The sequence below is a fragment of the Pleuronectes platessa genome, chromosome 5 (genome assembly GCF_947347685.1).
Source record: "Pleuronectes platessa chromosome 5, fPlePla1.1, whole genome shotgun sequence".
NCBI lineage: Eukaryota > Metazoa > Chordata > Actinopteri > Pleuronectiformes > Pleuronectidae > Pleuronectes > Pleuronectes platessa.
Genome location: NC_070630.1, coordinates 2,922,720 through 2,949,891, shown reverse-complemented (window position 1 = coordinate 2,949,891; position 27,172 = coordinate 2,922,720). Strand labels below are relative to the sequence as shown.

General features: G+C 46.7%; 1 protein-coding gene across 1 annotated transcript; it reads right to left on the bottom strand.

Annotated features, from left to right (window-relative positions):
* Positions 1–1,002: 1,002 nt before the first annotated feature.
* On the bottom strand, positions 1,003–27,172 carry LOC128440401 (calcium-binding protein 8). The gene is made up of 4 exons (XM_053423096.1): positions 26,973–27,172; positions 16,964–17,085; positions 4,011–4,154; positions 1,003–1,088 (listed from the first exon to the last, which is right to left on the bottom strand). The coding sequence occupies exons 1-4, from the start codon at positions 27,170–27,172 to the stop codon at positions 1,003–1,005; spliced, it is 552 nt and encodes a 183-aa protein (XP_053279071.1).

Below are 27,172 nucleotides of genomic sequence, written 5' to 3'. Positions count from 1 at the left end.
GTGTGTGTGTGTGTGTGTGTGTGTGTGTGTGTGTGGTTATTATCTGAGGCCATGCAGCACGCTTCAAATCACACAGTTCAATACATCATTCACTGCAGAGCCCAGAGATAAAAACAGACTAATTCTACACCAGTGGATATGAAATAGATCAAACTTTACAGTTCCTGCTGAGCTCATTGATTCCAGTCACACTGATGTGGGATCTGCTGATCGCTGCTGCAGCCGCTGCCAACACAGAGTCCGAGAGGGGCGGAGCTCAGTCACATGATCGAGGATCCACGTCCACGTCCCGCTGACTCTGCAGATTCACATTTTCACTCCTGAGAGTCGAGATTTACGTCTTTTTGTTCCTTTGTTGACATTTGACATTGTGAGAATTTAGTTTGAAACGCGTGCGTCCTGTTGTCGTGACCCTGATTGGTGCGTAGAAGAAAAGTCGTGTTTCTGTTTGAAACGAACGAACCGCTTCACCTCGTTAATTTCGTTTTTCTACTCTGAAATCATTATGGTTTTTAAAAACCATTACAGTGAACGTCCTCATCATTAAAACATTAAGTCGTTGGAGGTGAAGACTGCAGGCAATCATTCTTCCCTCCTCTCTTCTTCTTCTGTGGTATGATTTAATCTCAACCTCCTGCAATTGCTAGTCCAGAACCAGACCACATGTCCAGAACCAGACCACATGTCCAGACCCAAACCACATGTCCAGAACCAGACCACATGTCCAGACCCAGACCACATGTCCAGACCCAGACCCCCCGGTTCTCCACACGTCGGGAAGCAAAGTTCACTTGTTTAGTTCAGTTTGGACTCAACAGGAAGTTAAGATGAGCTAAACTCTCATATACAGCAGAATTTAAAGCTGTGATTACTAAAAGCTAAAGCAACAGAAAGTTAACACAGGATTCTTTGCTGGTTTATCAACGTTCCTCCTGTTTGTCACTTCCGTTTTGTAAAAGCATTTATATTTTCTCTTCCTGTGTCTTTGTCTGCTCTCTGTGTTCAGAGCCCGGTAACCGAAGCAGCGTTACGATCCAGGGAACGAGAGATGACAGCAGAGAGGACGTTGGACTGGGTGAACTGGTGAACTGGTACAAGGGTAAGGAAGGGTATAGAGTCTGTGCCTTTGCAAGGATCAAGCTACACATCATGTGACATGTGTTGTATTCCCACTGAAACTAAAGACTGGATGTCATGTGAAAGTCTTTCCTAAGGCACATTTACTGGTTCTAGACCCGGTTCTAGCTTCAGGTTTAATCCATCAACGTCCTTCCATCATCTATCCCTGTATCCTTTGAGGGAGGCAGGGATTTAGATGAATCTAACTCCAACCTGCATGTCTTTGAACCGAGAGAAGACGCTGGAGTATCTGGAAAAAACCCAGTGGCTTAATGGAACCGGACCAGAGGACGAAAGACTTCACTAAACTGTCTAGGGATAGTTTGTGAAGACCAAACCAGAACTTCAGGAGGTGGAGAGGCTGGTTTTGTGACCAGATGCATTATGGGATGATGGACCTGATAACGGAAAAGCCCTTCAGAGCTGTGTGTGCTAATGTATCAGAGGCTTCTCCTCTGTGTCATTTATTCAGTGTAACTTTATTATTATGAAAAATGAGGGATCATTATTAATCCTCAGGCATTCGAACATTTTAAAGTCACAACGAAATAAAATATGACTCGTCTGGATTCATAATTCTTCTGATGACATCACATTCAGCCTCTTTCCCTCCTGGCAGCTCCAGTGGAAACACAAGAGTAAAGAAGACAGATGCAGGACTCGATGATTCAAATACATCGATTCCATCTACACTGTATAATCTGCTTTAGGTAACATGGAGAGGGGACAGTTTGGATTTATATGTTTTATGTCACGCTGATGAAGACGAGGAGGGGGCGTTGGCAGAGGAAGGAGAATGGATGAGGGGGGAAGATGTGTTGTGAGCAGCTGTGAGGATCAGATCCATCGATCCCGAGTCTCCACCTGATCTGCAGGAGACACCGAGGAGTTGTCTGCTCGGCTCAGCTCAGCCGTCACATCCCTGTGATTGTTATCGAGCTCCGTTCGCCCCATGGTGGAGTAGTGAGAGAGTCCACTGCTGCAGCCGCTTTGTTATTTCACCATCGATCGCCCTCGCTCCACTTTCCACTGAGGTGTGAGTGACCTTGAAGTGTTAGTGACCTTGAAGTGTTAGGGACCTTGAAGCCGTGTCTCTCTTGAAATGAAAGTTTAGATCTGCGCTCAACTAACATTTACTTTTCAGTCCCTCCCGTCTTTAATCTGACTCGGTCGCCTTCAACTGGAGGAAGCAGGAGTTTGTGTCTCGCTTCAATAATTCATTGTTGTGTTTCCAGTGGATTCTTTGTTGTGACACAACACAGGAAGAGGGAGGATGGGAGCAGGGAGCTCGGACTCTCTGGATATCCTTTTTGCATTTCTTTCCAAATTGCATTTTGGAGAGTGAATAATGAAATAAGTGTAAAAAAAAAAAAGGTTCCACACAGAGACTTCTCTTCACTTCTCAGAGACAGAAAGCGTCTGTGACCTTCATCAGAGAGACTCCGGAAGCTGCTTCGCCTGCGACTTGACGAGGCCCCGCCCCCGAGGCCCCGAGGCCACGCCCCCGAGGCCCCGAGGCCCCGAGCAGCACCGTCTCCTGAGAGTCTGAAGCTCATGAGTCAGAAGAGGAATAAAAACACTAACTCCCTAAACTTTAATATCCAGCCTTGAATTGACTGTAGTTCTCCCTCCACATTGAGCTGAGAAGCAATTATCAGAGGCTGAGGCAGCGGCAAGATGAATATGAATATTTTCCCAGTGATCAGACATTTGCATATTGCTATTTCTTAATCCCTGCCTTACAAAAATATTAAGTGACTTCCCTTTTTAAAATGTCAATCACATCTAACACAGACGGCTTCGCTGTGTGGCGGACGTGTTGCTGTTGTGATGAGAGAGAAATATTATATATGAGGTGACTGTGACCTTTGACCCCTGAAATCAAATCAGTTCATTCTTGAGTCAAAGTCACAACTGGTCAGAATTTGAAGGAATTCCCTGGAACTTTAGATTTCATGTTGAAGTGTCAGATTCAAACTGAATGTTTGGGTCAAATCTGAAAGGATTCCCCTCGAGGCTTTTACCAGATTCCACGCTGACAAAGAACAGAAACATTTTCCTTCAATCACTGAATTCTGATCAGTTCAGGTTTGAGTCCAAGTGAATGTTTGTGGCCAGTTTTTGAAATAATCCCTCCAGGTCCATAATTCCTGTCATATGATCATAAATGATTAAATAAGCTTCAGGTCCTGTCTATAGATCCTATAAGATGCAGAAATACACGACTATGCAAGACGTCACTTATCATAACAGGAATTAATTATTTAATTATTATGTATTTTCTGTCAATATAAGAATTCGATTTTCACAACATGTGTCTTTAACGTCATATTTCTGTCGACCTTGACTGTGACCTTTGACCAATCAGCTCTAATAGTTGATTAAACAGTACTCTGCTTCCAGCTTTGCAAAAATACACGCTTGTTAACCTCAGCCTGATGCAGTATCTCACTCTCACACACAGAATACACAAGTACTTTATGTATTAAAGCAGTTTTTAGATTCACCTGCTGCTGTGAATACTTCATATCGTCTGATTTCAACAACCGATACGTGTCTGCATGTTTCATAAACATCACGTGTGAAGTGGAAGAGACGAGTGGTTGAGATTGAAATCAGTGCACGGAGCATGAAGGCATGAGTAACTGTCACAGGGGAAACGTGCACTCTGAGGTTCACTGTAACTGTCAGTGAAAGTTTCCTGTTGATGATTCCGTGTCAGTGGCTGAATGTGTATTTATATATGTGTTCACATGAGAGGAGGAATCCAATCTGTGTCACTCAGTACCTCTTTACACCTGTGTGTGTGTGTGTGTGTGTGTGTGTGTGTGTGTGTGTGTGTGTGTTTGTGTGTGTGTGTGTATGTGTGTGTGTGTGTGTGTGTGACTCACCATCCATGTCTAGTCTCTGCATGATGATGGCCAGCTCCACCTCACTGGGCATGTGACCCAGCGAGCGCATGGCCATGCCCAGCTCCTGTTTGGAGATGAACCCGTTCCCGTCGCGGTCCAGAACCTTAAACGCCTCCCGGATCTCTGCCAAGACAAAACCAGGAAATCCTCTGAGCGTCTGTAAACCACCGGCTTCCTGTCTCCTGCCTCCTTACCACCTTCCTCCTGCCTCTTGCTTCCTGCCTCCAGCCTCCTGCCTCCAGCCTCCTGCCCACTGCCCCCCTTCTCCTGCCTCCAGCCTCCAGCCTCCAGCCTCCAGCCTCCAGCCTCCTGCCTCCTGCCTCCTGCCTCCTTACTCCTGTCTCCTGCCTCCTGCCTCCAGCCTCCTGCCTCCTTACTCCTGTCTCCAGCCTCCAGCCTCCTGCCTCCTGCCCCCCTTCTCCTGCCTCCTGCCTCCTGCCCCCAGCCTCCAGCCTCCTGCCTCCCTTTCTCCTCACTCCTGCCTCCTGCCTCCTGCCCCCTATCTCCTTCCTCCTGCCTCCAGCCTCCTGCCCCCTTACCACCTTCATCCTGCCTCCTGCCACCTGACCCCTTACCACCTTCCTCCTGCCTCCTGCCTCCTTCCCCCTGCTTCCTGCCCCCTGCCCCCTGCCTCGGGCCTCCTTCCCACCTTACTCCTTCCTCCTGCCTCTTGCCTCCAGCCTCCTGCCTCCTGCCCCCTGCCCCCTTCCTCCTGCCTCCTTCCCACCTTACTCCTGTTTCCTGCCTCCTGTCTCCTGCCTCCAACCTCCTGCCTCCTGCCCCCTGCCTCCTCCCTCCTGCCTCCTGCCTCCTTCCCACCTTACTCCTGTCTCCTGCCTCCTGCCTCCTGCCTCCTGCCTCCTGCCTCCTGCCTCCTCCTTTACGCCGGCTCGTTTGCATGACGCTGCCTAACAACCTTGTTATTATTATTTCTTCAAACTGCCCTTTGAAGATTTCTTCTCTTTGGCAGTGATTCATTTCTCACAGCTTTGAATTTTTATTCATTTGTGATTTCTTAATGAAGTTAGTTGGCGTTTCTTCCTCTTCCCTCATTCATCGTGGTTCACACACCTCTCTCCACCTCCCTCCCTCCCTCTCTCCACCTCCCTCTCTCTACCTCCCTCCCTCCCTCCCTCTCTCCACCTCCCTCCCTCCCTCCCTCTCTGACCCAGCTTTGGGCTGCACGTTATGCAATTGGCCTCGCACCACTGACTCGACTTAACAAGATCAATCCACCCATCGCTTCATTTTCTCCACCTGCTGTCACAGCCGCTGTCACCTCCTCCCGTTTGAAGCTCTTACACTCGCCAGCCGAACTCTTTGTTTCTTTGTTTCCTCTTTTCATATGTGACACCTCAATCTTTTAGTTTGATCACGACTACAAGCATTTACACAGGAGCTGGGTTGTGGTTTTGCTCAAGGGCATCTCGCCTGAAGTAGAACCTGTGACCTTCAGGATGTAGAATATCACTGCTCAGTTCCCGGATATAGAGAAATCACATTAAACCAACAAACAGAGGGGAGGTGAGCATTTTAAAATCTGCTCTGGTTCAACATCTTGTGTAGATTCATGCTGCGACTCCTCAGGGTCTCATCTTCTCTGCAGTTCTACCTTCACCTGATGAAATGACTTTTGTCGTTGGGCCAGCAGTGGGAGAAAAAAAGAGAGAGAGAAGAGAAAACCTCAGTGGTTTTTCATATTTTCACTTTATAGGGACCGAAGCTCGTGACAGATAAACGACAGGAAAATAATAAAACATCCTAGAGTGCCAATAAAAAACCAGCAATTCTTGTTGAGACTCAAGATGTTAAATCAATTCAGTGGGCTTTTTTTTCTGTGGTGCTTTTAACAAACAAGTCTGGAAAAGCAAAAGTGCAGAGAGTCGACTTTTCGTGATCACTGCTCCTCTTTTCCAGAATCGATTCATCAGAATTAAAGATGAATGACGCCTGAAATTCAAGTTCAAAAGATTTATAAATCTGATTTATTAAAGGCAGGTCAATGACAGAAAGTCGGTGTCAATATCTGTGCCAAACTTGAAAGAGATTTCCGTCTGTGAGTTCTTCAGAAAACGTGTTTGTGCGATCAGCGTGACCCTTGAGCTTCAGATCTGAGAAGGTCCGTTGAGATATCACCAGAAAGTGATGAACAGACGAGGTGGAGCCTGAAACGCCTCTGACCTCTGACCCTCAGACTGTCACCATCGTGGAGACATAAAAAAGTCAAATCAGCTGATTCTGATCATCTTATCTTTTATATTTTCCTTCCATTTTCAATAAATCCTTGAAATCAGCAGTGATCCACGTCAACGTCTTGGGTTTTATGTTTTAATTGAGGTGTTGACACGTTGAGCTGCTGAAACCTCGACTCAGTCGGAGACGAGTCAGCAGCCGCTTCCCCCCCCGTCGGCTCACCAGTCAGCAGCCTTATTAAAGGCATATTTCATAACTGCGGCTGCAGACAGGAGACACTGACAGGCGTCTGGTGTTATTAAATAGAGGTGGAATGTCACTTCTCTCAAGAACACAGTGGTTCTACCGCTGAGGAGCATGAGCACACCGACGGGCACCGGATGATCCGAGGGCCGGGAAGTGGAATGGAAGGTTTAACTCCGTCCTGCCCGGGAAGCACAGAGGCTGACTGCACCCGACCCAGCAGCTACACAACATACAACATCTGTGCAACACAACGACTCCACTGCTACACAGATTCTCACACACTGCATATGTTGTTACACTTATATATTAGTTTTTAGAGGATTATCTTATCTTTTCTTATCTTAAGTTAAATAGTATATTAAAATGATGCAGCGGGTTGACACTGCAAAGTTGTATATATAAAGCACATTTCACGATTTCAACACTAAACTTTAATTTTAATTTAAGCAGTAGGGCTGTAATGTACTTGTTGAATCACATGTTGGCAATTGGCTGCATCATAAACACTGTTGTTCATATACTTGCTTGACCGATCTATAAATAGATAGATATAATAGAATAACATAAAATAAGATATATCAAAGAAATATGTAATAATATAAAGTAAAATAATGAAATGATGGTATGAGACCATCAGGCGGCCACTTTGGTCCAAAGGAGAAGAACATGAATCTCACCTGAGTGTAACTTTATTGCTGTTGATTGTTTTTTATGAACAAACGAGCTGTGACAGCTTCTTCTGACCTGAAACAACCAGTTCCCCGAACTGAACCAAAAACCAGTCATTAAGAAACAAGCCCATCAATCAGCCAGTTACCTGAGACGCTGCTGCGACTCGGAGCCGCTCGGGGGGGAAATGGAATCGTCTCTTAAGAAGTGAGAACAGTGATGTTAAGTATCTGCAGCAGCTGATGAGAGGTCAGCGTCTCTGACCTGCATCAGGACACCATGTGACTGTTTCCTCAAACAGCTGCTCACCAGCAAATAAACGCTCCATCATCATTCTGGAGAAAAGCTTGTTTCAGAGATAACGTTTTCCAGGATGAGCACAAAGAACCACTGACAATCACGAGCGGCCCATGAATAAATCCATCAGGGATTCAGGCCTTTATTGAAAACTGCTTCCTGAGCATGTCGGAGCAGAACAACAACACACACCAGCTTTGTGTTTTCAAATGACTGCGTCCATTTCATGCACAGACGCTTCCAGCGGAGACTCACGGGCATTTTGGGAGTTTTCAGCTTCTTTGTTGAGAAGCGATAGTTTCACCAAAAGGAGAACAACTAACAAAACACAAACCTGTAGCCGAACAGAACCCTGACGAGTTGGTTCATGTTGTGTGGAAGCGATGTTGTGCGGTGTTGAAGTGTTAATGAGGGCGTGTGTGTGTATCGAGTGTTGGTTCACATGATGTCAGCTGCTCCACCTCTTACCTACACCTGTGTGGTTCGGCTTCACCGGAGACACAAGCTGCTGTCGTGCTGCTATCGTCACCTGAACTTTAACCTCATTAAAAAGGGACCTGAGCTGGAACCTCACCTGTCAGGTGGTTCAAAACTCTGCAGGAGCATCAACTGGTTTGATCGACATCTCTTGTGTACTGGTTTTGTCTCTGAGCGTCTGTAAACCACCGGCCTCCTGCCTCCTGCCCCCTGTCCCCAGCCTCCTGCTTCCTGCTTCCTGCTTCCTGCCTCCTTCCTCCTGCCTCCTGCCCACCTTCCTCCTGCCTCCTGCCTCCAGCCTCCTGCCCCCTGCTTCCTGCCCACCTTCCTCGTGCCTCGTGCCTCCTGCTTCCTGCCTCCTGCTTCCTGCCTCCTGCCCACCTTCCTCCTGCCCCCTGCTTCCTGCCTCATGCCTCCTGCCTCATGCCTCCTGCCTCATGCCTCCTGCCCCCTACCCACCTTCCTCATGCCTCGTGCCTCCTGCCTCCTGCTTCCTGCCTCCTGCCCACTTTCCTCCTGCTTTCTGCCTCCTGCTTCCTGCCTCCTGCCTCCTGCCCAGGGGCATCAACTGGTTTGATCGACATTTCTTGTCTACTCGTTTTTCTCGCTTCTTTTCAACATCTGTTGTTTATAAAGTGTGGATATAGGTTCGTCTACTTCCAGGCCCTCCAAGCAGAACCTGAGTGTATAAAACATAACTTATGTATCTGTTATCAAACATTTTGGAATATTCCCCTTCGAGAACTAATCTCACTGTGTCTCTGAGAAGTTGCCCTACAAAAGTAGGGCTGCGTTAAATCATTTTAAATCCGACCAACAGTAAACAAGATAATTAAAAATGTTTCATAAAATATGACAAAAAAAGCAGCAAATCCTAAAAAAATTACATTTTGTCATAAGTTTCCTTCATATGACGCAGCGAGAGTCAAAGAATAATCCTGATCTGTCACGAGTGTAAACTCAATGTGAGGCCATTAAAAGGCCAAAATAAAACATCCCATTAGCTTAATTTAGATTGTGGATTTATTCTGGTTTGAAAGATAATGTTAATGCAGAAGTCAACTAGATATATAACATATTACTTAAGAATCTGAAAAATGATTGTCTGTTGCAGGTGAGAATCTAAATCTGTCAGTAAACGTTCAGTTCTCCAGTTTCCAGCTCCTCACGCAACCTCATCCTCTCCAAACGCTGCAGAGATGGACCTGCTGTCCATCTGGAGCTGGACACAAGGTGCCTCACACCTGTGCCCATCAGTCCTCCTGTCTCCCCCCCTCGCTGGTCGACAGTCACAACCCTCCCCCCCGGCCTCCTCCATGCCGGCGTCCTGCCGCCTGGTGGAGCTCAGCACGCTCAGTGGAGGAAGAGCCCGAGTGTGGATCAGAAAAGTTGTCTCCCTCCATCCTGTCTCTAAACCTTTAAATGAAGCAGCCTGTTCTCAGTCTGGGCTGCAGAGCCTCTCTCCGGGAGCTGAGCTTCACCCTGGACTTCACTGTGGAGTCAGACTCAGCTCAGCAGGTGGTGGAGATGCTGCTCCGCTTCAAACATTAGAGACAGACAGGAGCCCCCCCACAACTCCACTACCCCAGTCTACTACATCTGAAGTCTGTACAGTGGGTGAAGCTGTGGATGTAGAATATATGTTAGAGTCATTAAAACCCCATAAAGAAGACCTCCATGTCCTGCTGCTGCTAATGTGGTAATAATTTAAATCCTGCTTAACGGGTCACAGCAAAGTGTGGGTAACATTTGATTTGCATAAAACCAAAGAGAACTCGTTTCCCTGAATGCACGGAGGGAACCGAGGGTCACGACCTCTACAGCTCTTTAAATCTTCATCTCAGTTATTTATAGGTCGACGGCTTTTCAAAAGCTTTCAACTCTGATCTCTACAAACAGATCAGCACACGAGGACATGAAGAATCTGTGGACGAGGGACGAGATGTGAAAGTCCTCAGGTTTCTGTCTCTGGTTTGATCTCCTGTGGAGAGAACACGAGGAGGAACCGACTGACACCATCCCCATGCATCATCCTACAACTGTCAGTGTGTTGTGGATAACTGTTCCACTCGTGCAATAAAGGAAGACATTAGAACATGAGCGGGGACGTTTTTCTGAAATGTCTTATTCGGGACACGTGGGTCGTTACTCTCAGTCTGTTCATTCGCTTGTTGTGACTGCGTGAAAACCGATTTTCCTGAAACGCTTTTTGTCACAGCGATTCGTTTACGTGTTAATTTGCTACTGGATTAAAATAAGATATTCCACTTGGATTTGTTTAATATGTTTTCATGGTTATTTAGCAGGATTTCATACTTTGAATTTAAGAGATTCTCTTCGTCCACACGAAAACATTCTGGAATTTCCATCTACTGCTTTGTTTTTAGACGGGTCCCCATCACATAGAGAAAGGGGACACTACCCCTACACGTGTACGACCAAGTGGGGGGGGCTGAGGGTGTATTGGGACAGGATGTTGGTCTCGGCCTGGATATCTGCTCAAGTACTAAATTATTAGCCGTCGCCCACAGAGGCTTATTCATCATCAGTCGATGGTCGCTGGGCTCAGAGATTGAGATTCAGCTGCCGTCACTTTCTCCATCTCCAACGTGGCACAAACAGCTCAGTGTATTTCGGGGGGGTTTGGGATGTGATGGAGATTATAACAGTGAATCTTTACACCTGTATGTGTGTCCTTGCTTTGGGTTTGGAGCAGAGCTTCTCTCCTGTTCTCTCCTCTTTCTTCTGCCTGGTCCTCCAAACGCTCTGAGACTCAATTTGAACAGATTCATTAATGAATAAAACAAAAAGCAGTTTGCTCGCACGTTAATAATGAAGCTGCAGGAAAAGCACAAATTGCTTCCAGAGGGCAGAGAGGACAGAGGACGTGGATCTGTGAGCAGAGCAGCTTCACACGTTCAGATGAACAAACAGTAGCTGTGAACATAAAGACACGAGCAGCGTCATTAGAGACGTGGTTCATTGCTCACAGAGCGACTGGAGTGTTAATGAAGACGCTCTAGATTAACTCCCACTTGCATTTGGGTGTAAAAAGCTCAAAGGACGAGCTCCTGGTTCCGGCCGCCGAACAGACCCCAGATCAGAGACTGGGCTCTGAAAGCAGCAGCTCGGCAGGAGAAGAGTTCACACACACACTCACACACACACACACACACACACACACACGCACACACACACACACACGTTGATGAAACGTCTCTGAGATCGATGGAACATCTCGTGGATTCTGTTTGAATTAATCTTGTCCCAAACCGACATCCTCCATTGAAGCTCCTTTAAATAGTAAAGTACAAATACTTAGTTACTGTCCTCAAGTGACACACAAGTACAATTTTACCATTCCCACACCTATGTGCAGCTCTGTCTCTATCACACATCAGTCACACGCAGCCGTCACTTTGGCACGTACAACAGGGAGACTGGGATCAAACTGCCGACCCTCAGGTTAGTGGACGACCCGCTCTACCTCCTGAGCCGCAGCCCTGCACTTTCTAATCCTTGCAGTTTCAAAACAGTTTGTATTATCCCTCATGGAGCGCTGCCTTCACCACCTCGAGACAGATTTCAATCTAAATGGACTATAACACAGAGAAGACGATTCCTCGTTGTGTGTCTATCGGTGCAGATAACGCACAACAGACGTAACACAACAAGTGGAATGTGTCCAACATCAACATCCCTGATAAGGCTGAAACATTCCCAATCCCGTGAAACAACAACACAAACACAACAGTCTGTTCTTCTGCTTGAGTAGAGGAGGTGAGGTCTGTTTCCACCTAAGCTGCCTCCTCAGAGTGACTGACTCACAATGTCTCATGAACCCTGCAGAGCACCGCAGCTTCTCCTCAGAGATAGAGACACAAAGAGAAACAGCTGAGTGATGCCCCCCCCCCCCCCCGTGTGACAGCTCATTTTAATGGCCCCGGACAAACACAGTGAATCGCCTGTTTGGATTATTGTGAAGCAGAAGTGTTGAATGTGCAGAGTGTGTGTTCGCTGCAGCGGCAGGGGGGGGGGGGTGGAGACGCGGCTATTGATGACGCCCCCCCCCCGTGGCGTCTGATGAGAAACACACGGCTCCAGATCGACTGTTCCATTTCTATTGTTTCCTGCAGGAGAATCACAAACGATTCAACACGTTACTGCTTCACCTGAGTGGAAGGCTGCTTTCTAGCTCCTGTGTTTATAGATTCAATCTTTACATGTTGCTGTGAGTAAACACATCATATGTTGTTATTGTTAGAATTAGAGTCCTTTCAACACTAATCTGACTGGATGCACGAGGACATAAGAACCAGTGAAGTACGAGCACCAGTGGTGTCAAAGGTCCAATTAATTGGTTTGCTGATGATAGTATCTGTGTTTATTTTTTAACTTATATTTTACTGAATATTTCTTGTTTATATTTTAAGTTCAAACTCAGTTTATTGTCATTTTTCGAGGTCTATGTATTTGTGTTTTACTTATTTATAGTTATCACCTTGTTTGTTAGTTATTCAGCAGGAGTTCACAAAACTACTTATTTCCATGAAACTCATAACATTCTGGTTCAGGGCCGGATCCAGGAAGTGTCTTTTCACTTAGTGGACGTATGAACTCATCAGAACATCCTTCTACGTGATATTAAAGTTCATGGTTCATTTTAAATATCGAGCCTGAATGAAATCTGAGGAATAACTGTCATCAGCTGATATATCAGTTTTATTTTTGTACTCAGTTGTATCAGTATTTGGCTCTAAAAAAAGGTATATTAAAGTATTTTGTCACTTAAACAGAAGTGAATGGTTTAAATGGAGTTTCATTGTTCAGATTTTTTGCGAATTTACAATTCTGAATGAAAACCTGCATCTGTACTGAAATGATGTAAAGACACGATAACATGGATCTTAGAGGATTTATGGAAAAGTCTCCTGGAAAAAACTAATAACTACAAACTGCCTTTTTCACTGCAGACAGGTCACTGCAGGAAAAAGCAAAGGTATAAATAATAAAATGAACGATGGCTGAATTCCATTTAGCTGCTGTCTCATGGTCGTCACCAACACCCTGAGCTTTTCCTCCTGTAGAAGAAACATCTGCAGTTTGTTTCTCAGTGTTCACTCGACCTCAGCCTGAAACCACCAAACTATTTCATATTCACCAAACAACACGTACTCGTGAAACAGGAATGAGAAAAGCAACCTCTGCTAATATCTCCATGCATATTAACCCCCCCCCCGACAGAGCGTATATGCAGTTATCACCGTGCAGCCAATTTCCCAGGCGGCAGCTTAATGTTGCATCAATGGATTCATATTTCTGGCGTTGTGCCTGCGGGAGGCTGTTTGTGTGTTCGTGAGGCGGCCGACGGTTATCGATCAGGTTTGTGTTGGAGCAGCTCGGGTGATTCCTCTCTGACAGACTCCAGAACAGAGAGGGTTGATAACCGCAGCCAGGAGTCGGACAGAGGAGCCTGCAGAGCGACCCGGGCTCCAGGTGAGATCAGCTCTGTAGAGAGGACAGAGGAGCATGTAGAGCGACCCGGCTCCAGGTGAGATCAGCTCCGTAGAGAGGACAGAGGAGCCTGCAGAGCGACCCGGGCTCCAGGTGAGATCCGCTCCGTAGAGAGGACAGAGGAGCATGTAGAGCGACCCGGGCTCAAGGTGAGATCAGCCACGTAGAGCGACCCGGGCTCCAGGTGAGATCAGCTCCATAGAGAGGACAGAGGAGCCTGCAGAGCGACCGGGCTCCAGGTGAGATCCGCTCTGTAGAGAGGACAGAGGAGCCTGCAGAGCGACCCGGCTCCAGGTGAGATCAGCCACGTAGAGCGACCCGGGCTCCAGGTGAGATCAGCTCCGTAGAGCGACCCGGGCTCCAGGTGAGATCAGCTCCATAGAGAGGACAGAGGAGCCTGCAGAGCGACCGGGCTCCAGGTGAGATCAGCTCTGTAGAGAGGACAGAGGAGCCTGCAGAGCGACCGGGTTACGGTGAGATCAGCTCTGTAGAGAGGACAGAGGAGCATGTAGAGCGACCCGTGCTCCAGGTGAGATCAGCTCTGTAGAGAGGACAGAGGAGCCTGCAGAGCGACCCGGGCTCCAGGTGAGATCAGCTCTGTAGAGAGGACAGAGGAGCCTGCAGAGCGACCCGGGCTCCAGGTGAGATCAGCTCTGTAGAGAGGACAGATGAGCCTGCAGAGCGACCCGGGCTCCAGGTGAGATCAGCTCTGTAGAGAGGACAGAGGAGCCTGCAGAGCGACCCGGCTCCAGGTGAGATCAGCCACGTAGAGCGACCCGGGCTCCAGGTGAGATCAGCTCCGTAGAGCGACCCGGGCTCCAGGTGAGATCAGCTCCATAGAGAGGACAGAGGAGCCTGCAGAGCGACCGGGCTCCAGGTGAGATCAACTCTGTAGAGAGGACAGAGGAGCCTGCAGAGCGACCGGGCTCCAGGTGAGATCAGCTCTGTAGAGAGGACAGAGGAGCCTGCAGAGCGACCCAGGCTCCAGGTGAGATCAGCTCTGTAGAGAGGACAGAGGAGCCTGCAGAGCGACCCGGGCTCCAGGTGAGATCAGCTCCGTGGAGAGGACAGAGGAGCCTGCAGAGCGACCGGGCTCCAGGTGAGATCAGCTCTGTAGAGAGGACAGAGGAGCCTGCAGAGCGACCCAGGCTCCAGGTGAGATGAGCTCTGTAGAGAGGACAGAGGAGCCTGCAGAGCGACCCGGGCTCCAGGTGAGATCAGCTCTGTAGAGAGGACAGAGGAGCCTGCAGAGCGACCCGGGCTCCAGGTGAGATCAGCTCTGTAGAGAGGACAGATGAGCCTGCAGAGCGACCCGGGCTCCAGGTGAGATCAGCTCTGTAGAGAGGACAGAGGAGCCTGCAGAGCGACCCGGCTCCAGGTGAGATCAGCCACGTAGAGCGACCCGGGCTCCAGGTGAGATCAGCTCCGTAGAGCGACCCGGGCTCCAGGTGAGATCAGCTCCATAGAGAGGACAGAGGAGCCTGCAGAGCGACCGGGCTCCAGGTGAGATCAACTCTGTAGAGAGGACAGAGGAGCCTGCAGAGCGACCGGGCTCCAGGTGAGATCAGCTCTGTAGAGAGGACAGAGGAGCCTGCAGAGCGACCCAGGCTCCAGGTGAGATCAGCTCTGTAGAGAGGACAGAGGAGCCTGCAGAGCGACCCGGGCTCCAGGTGAGATCAGCTCCGTGGAGAGGACAGAGGAGCCTGCAGAGCGACCGGGCTCCAGGTGAGATCAGCTCTGTAGAGAGGACAGAGGAGCCTGCAGAGCGACCCAGGCTCCAGGTGAGATGAGCTCTGTAGAGAGGACAGAGGAGCCTGCAGAGCGACCCGGGCTCCAGGTGAGATCAGCTCTGTAGAGAGGACAGAGGAGCATGTAGAGCGACCCGGCTCCAGGTGAGATGAGCTCTGTAGAGAGGACAGAGGAGCCTGCAGAGCGACCCGGCTTCAGGTGAGATCCGCTCTGTAGAGAGGACAGAGGAGCCTGCAGAGCGACCGGGCTCCAGGTGAGATCAGCTCTGTAGAGAGGACAGAGGAGCCTGCAGAGCGACCCAGGCTCCAGGTGAGATCAGCTCTGTAGAGAGGACAGAGGAGCCTGCAGAGCGACCCGGGCTCCAGGTGAGATCAGCTCTGTAGAGAGGACAGAGGAGCCTGCAGAGCGACCCGTGCTCCAGGTGAGATCAGCTCTGTAGAGAGGACAGAGGAGCCTGCAGAGCGACCCGTGCTCCAGGTGAGATCAGCTCTGTAGAGAGGACAGAGGAGCATGTAGAGCGACCCGGGCTCCAGGTGAGATCAGCTCTGTAGAGAGGACAGAGGAGCCTGCAGAGCGACCCGGGCTCCAGGTGAGATCAGCTCCGTGGAGAGGACAGAGGAGCCTGCAGAGCGACCCGGCTTCAGGTGAGATCCGCTCTGTAGAGAGGACAGAGGAGCATGTAGAGCGACCCGGGCTCCAGGTGAGATCAGCTCTGTATAGAGGAATCTATCACCGGGTGTGTTGGCTCGGATCAGCAGGAGGCGATTTCAGAATCTCTTAAACTCTTAAAGCCTAAAACCTCCCGGGCCTCAGACACATCACCTGAATATCAGACAAAGCAACACTTTCATTTACAGCCTCATGTGTCTAACCTGGTCTGAGATTTCACTTCTGTTCACTTCCAACCTGTGCGAGCGACGGGGGGGGGGCGAATGAAACAGCTGCTTCCTGTGGCACAGCAGATCTTAGACCTGCGTCACAGGGGGGGGGGGGGGGGGGGGGGGGTTCGGGCCTTCGTGCTGTTAGATCTGATTGAAGTGGCTCTGAGTCCAGCTCTCAAATCAAGACTGAGCAACGTTAATGAGCCCGTTCAGCTCTTCACTGGTTTGTAATGATCAGCTGCAGCAAGTTGAAGAGTGAAGCTGAACCGTGGATCAGTTAAAAAGATTCAGACGTTATTAAAAACCTGAGTTTATCTCCAATATTCAGCAGGAAACCTTTAAAACGTAAAGAATTCTAAAGCAGAGTTTGGTGGCTGTTGTTACAGCCGCAGCCCGTCTGGGTCAGGGAAGCAGAGGATCATGGGTAATATCCAGTGACCTCAACTGAATAGATCCCCCTGTGTGGCTGCAGAGGGCGCTCTCACTCATTCAAAGCAACATGGTGCTGCTTTAATGTTTCCTCAAAGCAAAGCTCCATTTGGGTTCACAGCTCTGAAAACAAGCTCACGGCCCAACGCAGGCGTTCTTCATGCAGCAGCTGCAACGAGCGGAGAACCATCTGTATGCGGCTCCATGTTCCAGGAGTAAGAACCCGAGAGTGAACGTTAATGAGAGCCTGAACATAAATCACCTGAAACCGGATCAGAACAGATTAGAGGGGCTTTGGGTTTTGATCAGAACAAAGAGATCATGTTGGATAAATAAATGATTCAACTGTATTTTCTCTAAGTAAAAACATAAAACTAAATATCACCTGCTTATAGTCATGGTAGTAAAACGCTGGCAGTGGTTGTGGAGGTGGGAAAGCAGGAAGCAGGTAAATCACATGTAACTGAGGAGTCTCACCATCGAGCTCCTCCACGGAGATGCTGGCCATCACGTCGCTGTCGCTCTCCGACAGAGAGCGGCTCAGGTAGTTCCCCTTGTAGAGCAGCCCGGCCGTCACGTGGTGGAACGGCATCTTCTCCCTGAGGCGCAGAGGGAGGACACATTTAGAGGTCGGACAGGGAGGGAGGTCTCACTCACGGGGGGGTTTCAGGACACGTGGACGAACAAGGAGGGTGGTGAGAGAATGTAAAAGATGAATTTCTGGATCCAACACTTTATACAATTGTGTTTCAGAAGTCAATGGTTTCTTCTTTGGGTCACATCCCACTCCGACACAACTCTTCTCATCTCATCATATACCAACTGTCCATCCCTTTACTGGCTATACTAGCCCCGTGCACAGACTTTTACCTTTTACCACTTACATATTACATATTACATATTTATATATTTATATATATATTTTGCTGTTTTTATATTTATATATATATATATATCTTCTTGTACTATCCACTCCAGCAGCACAAGAACACTTTCATACTAGACACTGACACAATCACATCATTGCATTCTGCACCATAGGGTCAGACCCATTCATGTACCTGTATCTGCAATGTTCTACCTATGTATATGTGTTTTATGAATGTATGTCGGTTAAGTGTATAAGCTTATAAGTTACTGGATGACCTAAATTTCCCACGGGATTAATAAAGTATCAATATATCTATCTATTCAAAGCAAATCGGTTGGGTGGTTTTTGCATAATTCCGCTAAAAAAACAATACACCATATACACATTAAATATCAAAACATTTATTCATCAAAATCCATTAATTGTTCTATAAATCGAGTAAAATTTGGAAAACAAAGAAGTTCCACCCTCTTCACGAAATGTCATTAAATCAGCTCAGTAGATTTGAACAAGCACAAGACAAGCCAATGAAAAGCTCCACAAACTGTTTATGTGTCTAATTAATGTGATCAAACGAGCCACTGATCAAATATCCCAGTTATGAGAAACGACCTGTGAGGAGCACGAATCCTCCGAAGACAAATAAAAAGCAACATGAAGGTTAAAAACCTTAATTGGCTGCAGGGAGCCGGTTCATCCATCTGTGATATGTGCTGGAGAGAAAACAAATCAAAGCATGAACGAGATCTATAAATGAAGCAGAACTCATTCTCCAAATGGGAAGTCACACAGTGAGGGAGACTCGGGTGAGAAGAGGTAAATGTAGGAAACGGTGTGTGTGTGTGTGTGTGTGTGTGTGCACGTGACTGTTTGTGCAAATGTGACTGAAGCAATCAATTATTCAATAAATCGAAGCCCGAGGGTGCAGGAGGGAATAAGAGCACATGGAGGACGACTTCCTCTCTAATTGGATTTCTTCTCTACGAGCACCTTGAGGAGACAGAATTCAAAAACACAGAAGTTCTGTGAAGCAGCAGCCGGATCGGTGAGTTTGTGTCTTCACACGTTTCTGCAGAGTCAGATCCTAAAGTTTAAAAAAGAGTTTCTATCAGGAGGCAACTTGTGAGACTGAAGAGGCTTTTAAACATGAAGACTGACGAGGTTCGGTTCTTTGGGTTCTTAGATCAAATCTGCAGTCGTGTCCTCAGCCAAGTTTCCATGAACATTAATACAATTAATTTAGACCACAAATAAACTGGTGCCGAGCCCGAGAAGTCGGTTCCCTCCTGAAGAAACATTTGAGAAATCATCTTAAAGAAGTTTGCAGGTCTCTTATGAAACCTACTTTAAATTCACTACATCCAGATTGGTATTTGGATCTGCACCAAATACACCAGCCACCTAAATATAGATTCAGGGCGTAAAATCAAATTATAAATAAAATAAATGACGTTAGAGTAATTGATAAAACACATATCTTTGGAGGTTTGGACCCTGCGAGTCGTCTGCTGGCTCACAAACTGAAAACCGCTCCCTCGCATCTTTCTTGTCAGTTTAATAAGCGTGCACATCAAAATGTCCGAGCCTGCGCCCGAAGCTCTCACTTCCTGATTCATCAATTATTCAGTCATCTCTCTGCTGTCAGTAGGAATATTACAAACGTCCTTCCCCTCGGCTCTTTCCCTGTCATAGGAGGAAGGTTGTGTGTTCTCGACCGTTTGACGCAGGTGTCTCTTCATCAAGCAGGGACAGAATGTACACACGTACTTTTGTGCTTTACGTCCCATCGAGTGTGTGTTTTCCATTTTCTACGTGTGACAGATGAGTTCCAGCTTCTGTCAGGAGCATCATTGCTTTTTTAGACAAACCATTAATCTCTTTTAATCTCATGTTTGATTCGACTGATGTTTTCTTCATCTGGACTCGGAGGTGAGGAGTAATAAAACATTTTCCATGAAACACGGTGAGTGAGAGAAAAACAGCTGCTGCAGTCGGAGCATTGATGAATAAATTGATTGGTCGACAGCTAATCAGTGTTTTAGTAGAAAGCTGCTCTGCTCTATTAATATATTAATATCAAAACCCAACTTATAAGGTGTTCGATCTATTCTTCTATTAATTGAAGCCCGAGGGTCAAACTTTATCTTTTGAACGAACTCTCCAAACAGACTTTTCCAAAATGGTTTTCATTTTATAAATCCACAAAAGTTTATATTTGTTACTTTTATGTTTCCTTTTGTCACCTTCTTGTTTTTCTTTCAGTTCTACAGCCTCCTCCTCCTCAAGCACCTTTAGTCCCATTGATTGAAGTTACTCTCATATATCTTTAAAGAGGAGATTAGAGAATTAGAATCCTCATTGATGTTTAAAGTCCCTCGAACATCGAATCTTCTTTTATAACCTTTGGCAAATGAAACACCATCCGCATCCCTGAGCGTCCACAATTAAAAGTCCTGACACGTTCTGTTCAGAGGAAACTAAAAGAGACGAGTCACAGGAAGCTTGACTCATTAAAGGTCCAAGATTTAGGTGAAAGGATTTAAATCGAATGTAAAATAATTCTAGTGATGATGTCACAAGTTTGTTTTTAATCTAAATTGTACAAATTGTTTGTTTTTTAACCCTAGAATGAGCCTTTATATTCAAATACTTTATATTTACATCGGGAGAGGATCCTCTCTATGGAGGCCGCCATGTTTTTTACGGAAGCCCAAACTGGACAAATTAAACCTTTTGAGTTTTTTATCAACAACTGAATGTTAGAGGGTTGGAACGGGTGAGATGAGATGATTTTTGTACGACAGCATCTCAAGGACATCATGTTGATCATCACAGGAGATGAGAAGTGAGATCATGTGCTGAGACGTCATATTAATAAAGCTTTCTAGTTTCTCCTGGTGAGGAAATTATGAGTTAATAATAATCTCTCCTCATGATTAAGATCTTAGTCTTTAACAAATCCTGCTAAAGATGAAAACCTCAGGAGAAGAACAAAGTGAGCGAGGACCTTTGAGAGGATTAAGAGTTTCTCCCACAGAGGAGGAGGAGTCGTGATGAAGTGATGAGGCACTAAAGAAGAGCTCCACTGATTTATCAGGAGGTCGATAAGAATCTGTGGTTATGAGTCTTTCACTGTATCAGTGGGAAAGTTTTACTGATAGGAAAACGTTCATGTTACTGAATGAATCTAGAAACGATTTGCTTTCTCCAGCTCCTCTTGCAGTCTGTGGTATTTTCCACGCTTCCTTCTCGATGTTCCCGTCGCTCGGGATCCTCATCAATCAATCAATCAATCAAATTTTATTTGTATAGCCCCTAATCACAAATCACAATTCGTCTCATAGGTTTTTAACATGGTGAGACATCCTCTGTCCTTAACCCTCAATAAGAGTAAGGAATAACTACTAAACCCTTTTAACAGGTAAAAATACGTAGAAACCTCAGAGAGAGAAGTTTATTAGATGTCAAGTGTAGAGGAGAACATCATCAGGATAAAGGTTTAGCAGCATTGATGAGGGTAAACATCTTGAAGGATAACTGAAGGTCAATGAATTAATGGATTATTGTCAGGAATGGTCAAGAACCTGAGGAGAAACACTATATATCAAGCTGTCCTGCTGCAATCATAGTCTATGGTCAGGAGCCAGTAACGTCATGATCATCAAACATCAAGGTCTGATCCACTATGGTCCACTGTCATTGTCCACTGCCGCCAGTTAGGATCCATCATCAGCTGCCACCTCGTGGTCCACATCAATCAGAATTGTCATCTTCTGCAGATCCAGCTGGTCAGAGATCAGCAGTTTGTCCGTCTGGATCTGGAAGCCCCACAGGATCCCACCCGCCTGGAGGTGTCCAGCCCCCTCGGCCCATGTTCATGGATCTCACCCCCTGCTGTCATGAGCTGGGCTGTCTCAGGTTGTCTCAGCCTCTATCTGAGGTCCTGCTGGTGCGGTGGACCCCTGTCTCTACTGGTTCTGTGCAGCCTCTTCCAGCCACTGGTAGGATTTTTCTACTTTCTATTATCTCATCTTATTATTCTCCCACTCACTTCTCTCCCCATGTCTTCCTCTCGGCCTGAGCTGTAACCCTGGGGTTGAATTTGACACCCGTCTACTAATTGAGTTCATCGTAGAACACGGCTCCTCGGCTGTTTGCTCGCTCAGGAGTTTATGGCGGATTAACACGATCGCTTAAAAACTAAAAATAGCATAAACATGAGCAAATAAACGAGCATCAGGGAGTGAACAGGTCACTTTGATTCTTCTGAAGTCTTCCAGTAAACAGGCTGATCATGATCACAGCCCTGGAGCTGGAGGAGAACAGAGCTGCATCAGGACCCTGGAAGAGATTGATCCTGAGCAGCTGAGACCCTGAGGAGCAGGACAGTAATCACTTAAATCAGGAGGTGATCCCCCCCCCCTCATCAAACAGCCATCCCCTGTGGACTGACATGTATCAGATGAAGAGAAAAAAGAGCAGAGGATTATGGGATTTAATGCTCAGATTGACTGGCTGGTTAAATGGAGATAGAACCAGTAACTCAGTGTTTTACTGGGCAGGCGGCCGAGACAAATCCTGAATCTACAAATCTTTACCAACACGTACAGACATTGTTTTTCTTCTTACACGTCAATGCCGATTTATCATTTGATGCATTGCGTTTCAGTTGTTAGTCTATAAATTATGAAATGGTGAATACATAATCTCAGAGTCCAGATACACATAAAACCCTTTTTGTATCACACACCATTCGTACACTATCAGGTAGATGACAGAGGAAATCAGGGATCATTATATTTCCCAAAGAGGCGGAGGTGCCGGGAATCGAACCACCGACCTTCCTCGGTCAGGATCTCTCTAAAGAGCATGTTTTTAAAACCCAATCTAACTTGATTTGAAACCAGGTAAATAACCAATCCTCACTTACAGGCTACGACAAAGAATAAGGATCATGAATTAATATTTATGAAAAAAAACAAACTGTGAGACATAGTGTTATTTGTGACTATGGGCTATACGAATCAAATTTGATTGATTGATTGAAAAGGTCATAATTCTAGGAGAATACAGTTTTAATGGAGAAGCAACTCGTCTCAATATGAGAATAAAGTTCTAATTTTAAGATAATAAAGAAAAAGGCAGATTCCTGATTCTATAACAGAATGATCGTCTGATGTTCCTGCTCTAAAAAGACACGTAGACGGAAATTATGACTTTATTTCCGTAAAATTACTTATTCTTGAAATCTACGATTGTTTTTTCAGCCCGTGAATTATCATTAAATATAGTTTTTTTACTCTTCTTCACCTTCAGTGGAGTGAAATGTGTAGCTGCCTCACAACAGGGAGACGAGCGGCTGCTGAACTGAGACATCAACAGTTTAACAACGTGTACGATCACACATGAACGTGTTCAGATGAAACATGTCCGTGTTTTATGGACCAGTAACTCACATTCTACACGACGCTCGAGCCCATTAGCTGATGCTGGTTCCCAAATGGTCTCACTGGGACTCGGCGTTTGGCTCAGACTCTCGAGTGATGACGGCTGCACTCGCTCTGATTGGACACGAGAAGCTTTTACTCACTCTGACGTCTGAGGAGCTTTACTGGTAAATCCAGATGCATTTCCAGACCACGATAAAACCAGTATATTTGTTTCCTGGTCAGGAATCTGGAACGTGGTTTGTTGGTTTTCCTGGAGGTTCAGAACTCAGGGAACTTACATTTGGTGCAGATCTGGAAAATGAACATCTGGCAGCTTGTAGGGGAAGTGCAGCATATTTACATTAAGTGTTTACTGTTAAATCAACAATGACTCGCTGCTTTATGGCTCCTTGATGTGAACAAATTAGCAACTTCAAGATTTTATTTTGAATTGTATAGAAACTATTGATGCCCATTTTCCCGGTATTGGCTACAACACAGATGAATTAATCCTGCCAAGAAGGTTATGTGCATGTGGTTATGAGATGTATGAGCTTCCTAAGGAGTTATTGTGCTTTCATGTTGTGTTGAACTACTCTGAAAAATTCAATCAGAATTGGGAAAATTCACTAGCCTGGATGCCAGACGAACTTAGCCCCGCCCACAACAATTTGGTCGGGCAGTTCGGTCTGGAGTCGCTCCATTGGGAAAAAATGATGGGGCGTGTTTCAACTGACCAGGAAGTAAAATTCCTCTTCGCTCAATTGGATAGACCTACAACCAATCAGAGCAACGTAGTATGTGACGTATGCTAAGCAACGCCTTGTGAGTTATTTACTGGGTTCACACCGGACGCTTCAGCGCAGCGCCAAGCCTTAAATAACAGCTGGCTCCCATCCACTCCCATGTTAAAACTTTGTGCCGGTCACACCGGAGGCTGAAGCACCGCGAGGCAGCCTTGGCGCAGCGCGGTGCTTCAGCCTCCGGTGTGACCGGCACAAAGCCGTGCAGCGATCTACTGGATCAACGGGTGATATTATTAGCGCTGCCCGGCGGTTCAGCGTCGCTTCAGTGTCCGGTGTGAACAGCCAAGCGCCGGGGCGATAGGGATTAGCGCGGTGCTCTGGCGTCGCCTCCACGTTCTGTCTTCCTCTTTCAAAATGAATGCGCCATCGATGTCTTCTAAAACAGACTCAATGGCAGCATCTACACATCTCAGCTCGCCAGCGGCAGGCATGTTTGTTGAAAACGAATTCAACCCGAGGGCACTGTGATGACGCGGTTGATTACGTCACCGTTGATCATCTGTCAATCATCGTATAAAGCCCGCCCTGACAATCTGATTGGCCCGGTCGGGCCATAATTTTTTCCCAATGGAGCGACTCCAGACCGAACTGCCCGACCAAAAATGTTGTGGGCGGGGCTAAGTTCGTCTGGCATCCAGGCTAAAAATTCCCATGAACACCACCTCAAATCAGTAGAATTCAGAAAGTCTGTAAATTCTCGAGTTGCTGACGTCATCACAAAAAAAGACGTGTGTTCTTTGACAATTTCCCTGATTTCCAAGGGATGATTAATGGGTCTTGATGAAAACAATCAAATATATTCAGGGGATTTTTATATATATATATACAATTTGCTACAGCTGGATTGAATTAAAGGCGACTCCACCGAGTGCAGATCTAGTATGAGCAGCTCTACACCTCACACCTCTTACACAAAACAAGAAAAACGTTTGCTCTCAGACTTTGAAACCTTTCAATTCTCCTGCATTTCCCTGCAAAGCACTTTACACAGCCCCCCCGCCGGGGAGACGAGGACTTGTGAACATGAGACGGTTCAAAGAAGAAAGTTCTGCACACAAACAACCAGCAGCCTCGTTAACCTGAACAGAGCGATCTGATTGGTCTGAACACTTTGACGGATCCTGCGTCTCAGAGCAGCCGCTCATCTCTCGGCTCTCTGATGGATCACGGTGATTAAAGCAGTAGAATGAAGCTCGTGGGTCGGCTGCTGCTTTAATGATGATGATCAGTCACAGGGAGGAAGATTCTTCAGAAAGTAAAAACCACTGGAAGCATAAATTCAGAGTGTACTTCCACTGTAGCAGCTCGGTGCGACACAAACTATTACTGCATCATTATCGAGCTCTAAAGTCTTCACAGTGTTGTTAAGACCGGGTCACAGCCGAGCTGAACCCAATTACAGCTGAGACATAAATAAACCTCCACTCAACGTGTGTGCACGGGAAACACTGTGCACACGGTGACACTACAAGGATGAGACAAAGATGACTAATCAAAACACTTTGACCCTGAAGGAAGGAGCAGGAAGTCGCCATGTTGACATTAAAACGCTGCAAAGAACTGGACATCGGTGACGCACCTGAACGCAACACACAGAACACAGAGCTAAATATCAGTTCTCTTAATATATCGGATTGTTTTCATCAAATGAATAACTCTGGATTCACGTTCTCCTCGCAGCTGTGATGTTGTTGTGTGGACGCGGGAAACAAAATGTGTTAAGTTTGTGTGTTTAAGGTGTTTAAACTACACAGACGCCACTTTTCAATGTTTACGTAATAACAGAGCAAAGATCATATAGATATTATATATAGATCATATAAACACATGAAGTGTTGGCAGCTTATGAAAGACGAACAATCTGCTTTGCAAGTGACAAAAATAACATGTGACTAATTCACATTAGAAGCAACTATTTAGAGCCATTTTTAAAATGACGTTAATTGTTTTATAAGTGAATAAGGGATTTCTGTTGAATAAGTTATTGATCATTTGAATTCAGATATCTTGTTGTGGCAGCTGTTGTGCTTCTCTATAAAACGTCTTTATAAAATGATGAAGTGCATTGAGATCGTTTTAAAATTCAATTGGATTAAAATATCCTGTAAATGTTTTTTTGTCCTGAGCGTCTGTAAATTCTTCAGAAAAAGAAAATATCAAAGAACAATTCTCCAAATGTTTACACAAATAACTTAACAAATAATTCAACATTTCCACCAATTCTATTCACGTCCGTTGAGTCACATGATCGTCTCTGAGCTGAAACTTTGGGATATGACAACATGTCAGTCAGAACTTTGAGTTTAAACCTCTGTGTCTTTAATGACCTAGTTCCAAACCTCTCGAACTTTCTACTAAGAAATAAGGACCGTCACCAAAACACGGAACCAGCCCTCGGCTCTGAGTCCGGCCTCTTTGAAGAGAGCTCGATGAAAAGAGCTCAGATTCATTCAAAGCTTTCTGCATGACAAGGAGGCCAGATGGTGATGTCTCACATCAGACCCCGCAGCACAACGGCCAATAGCACCAGGCCGAGAGGGGGGGGGGGGGGGGGGGGGCACAAACAGAACATTGTGTACCGGCAACGACAGAATCTAAAACATACACCACGTAAAATAAAGTTATCAGCAGACAACGGGGGGGGGGGGGGGGGGGGGGGGGGTCTGATCACGTCCTCGTCACAGAGACCAGGAGACAGCTTCCCGGTGACGTCACAGAGGGACGAGTGCTCACATTAGAAAGTTAATTAAAAAGTTTCCACTCAAACCGAAAGAGGCTGCAGCAGCAACTTTCACCAGTTTCCTCCAGAACGTCAGGGAGCAGGTGAAACACACACACACACACACACACACACACACACACACACACACACACACACACGTGAGGGAACGACAGGTTCCTGTTGAATCTGTGAACTTTACATCGGAGCAGAGGCGACGTATTCTGATCACACGTCGGTTGTATCACCAATCTCACACCACTGATGAGTCTGTGCACGTTTCATAGTCGTGCACGCTGCAGCAGCAAACACACAAATAAGCAAATATGCTAAAAAGACAGAGCAGGTCATCATGGAGACGTGTTCCTGACCAGCGGCTGCTCGTCTGTCGCTCTGCTGTGAAGAACGAGCTGAGATCTTCACCGAGCTTCAACGAGACTCAAGCCTGAGGCGCCTGTCTCTGATATTAAAGGTTAAACGTGTCTCCCAGGCGATGGGATGTGCACGAGACACACCAGTGCTGGGAGACACACCAGCCAGGTGCAAAGGTAATTCATCAACCCATCACTGCTGACCGGGAGTCACACGTCCACCAAACTGTCCCACAGGAGTGTCCCCGTCCTCCCTGCAGCTGCAGACCCCCTCTCCGGCTGGTTCTTACCCACACTGCTGGCCGGGGGTGTACTGGGCAGGATACTGCAGCACCACAGGCTCCCTCACCGGACTCTCCATCACGTCCTCCGACCCGTCCCTCAGGCACGGGTTCCCCGGCAGGTCCCCGTTCACCTCCGAGTGCGTCCCCGGTGGAGGAGCGGCGTGCTCCAGCGCCTGGGGATCGGGCTCGGTGACCTCCTCCTCCAT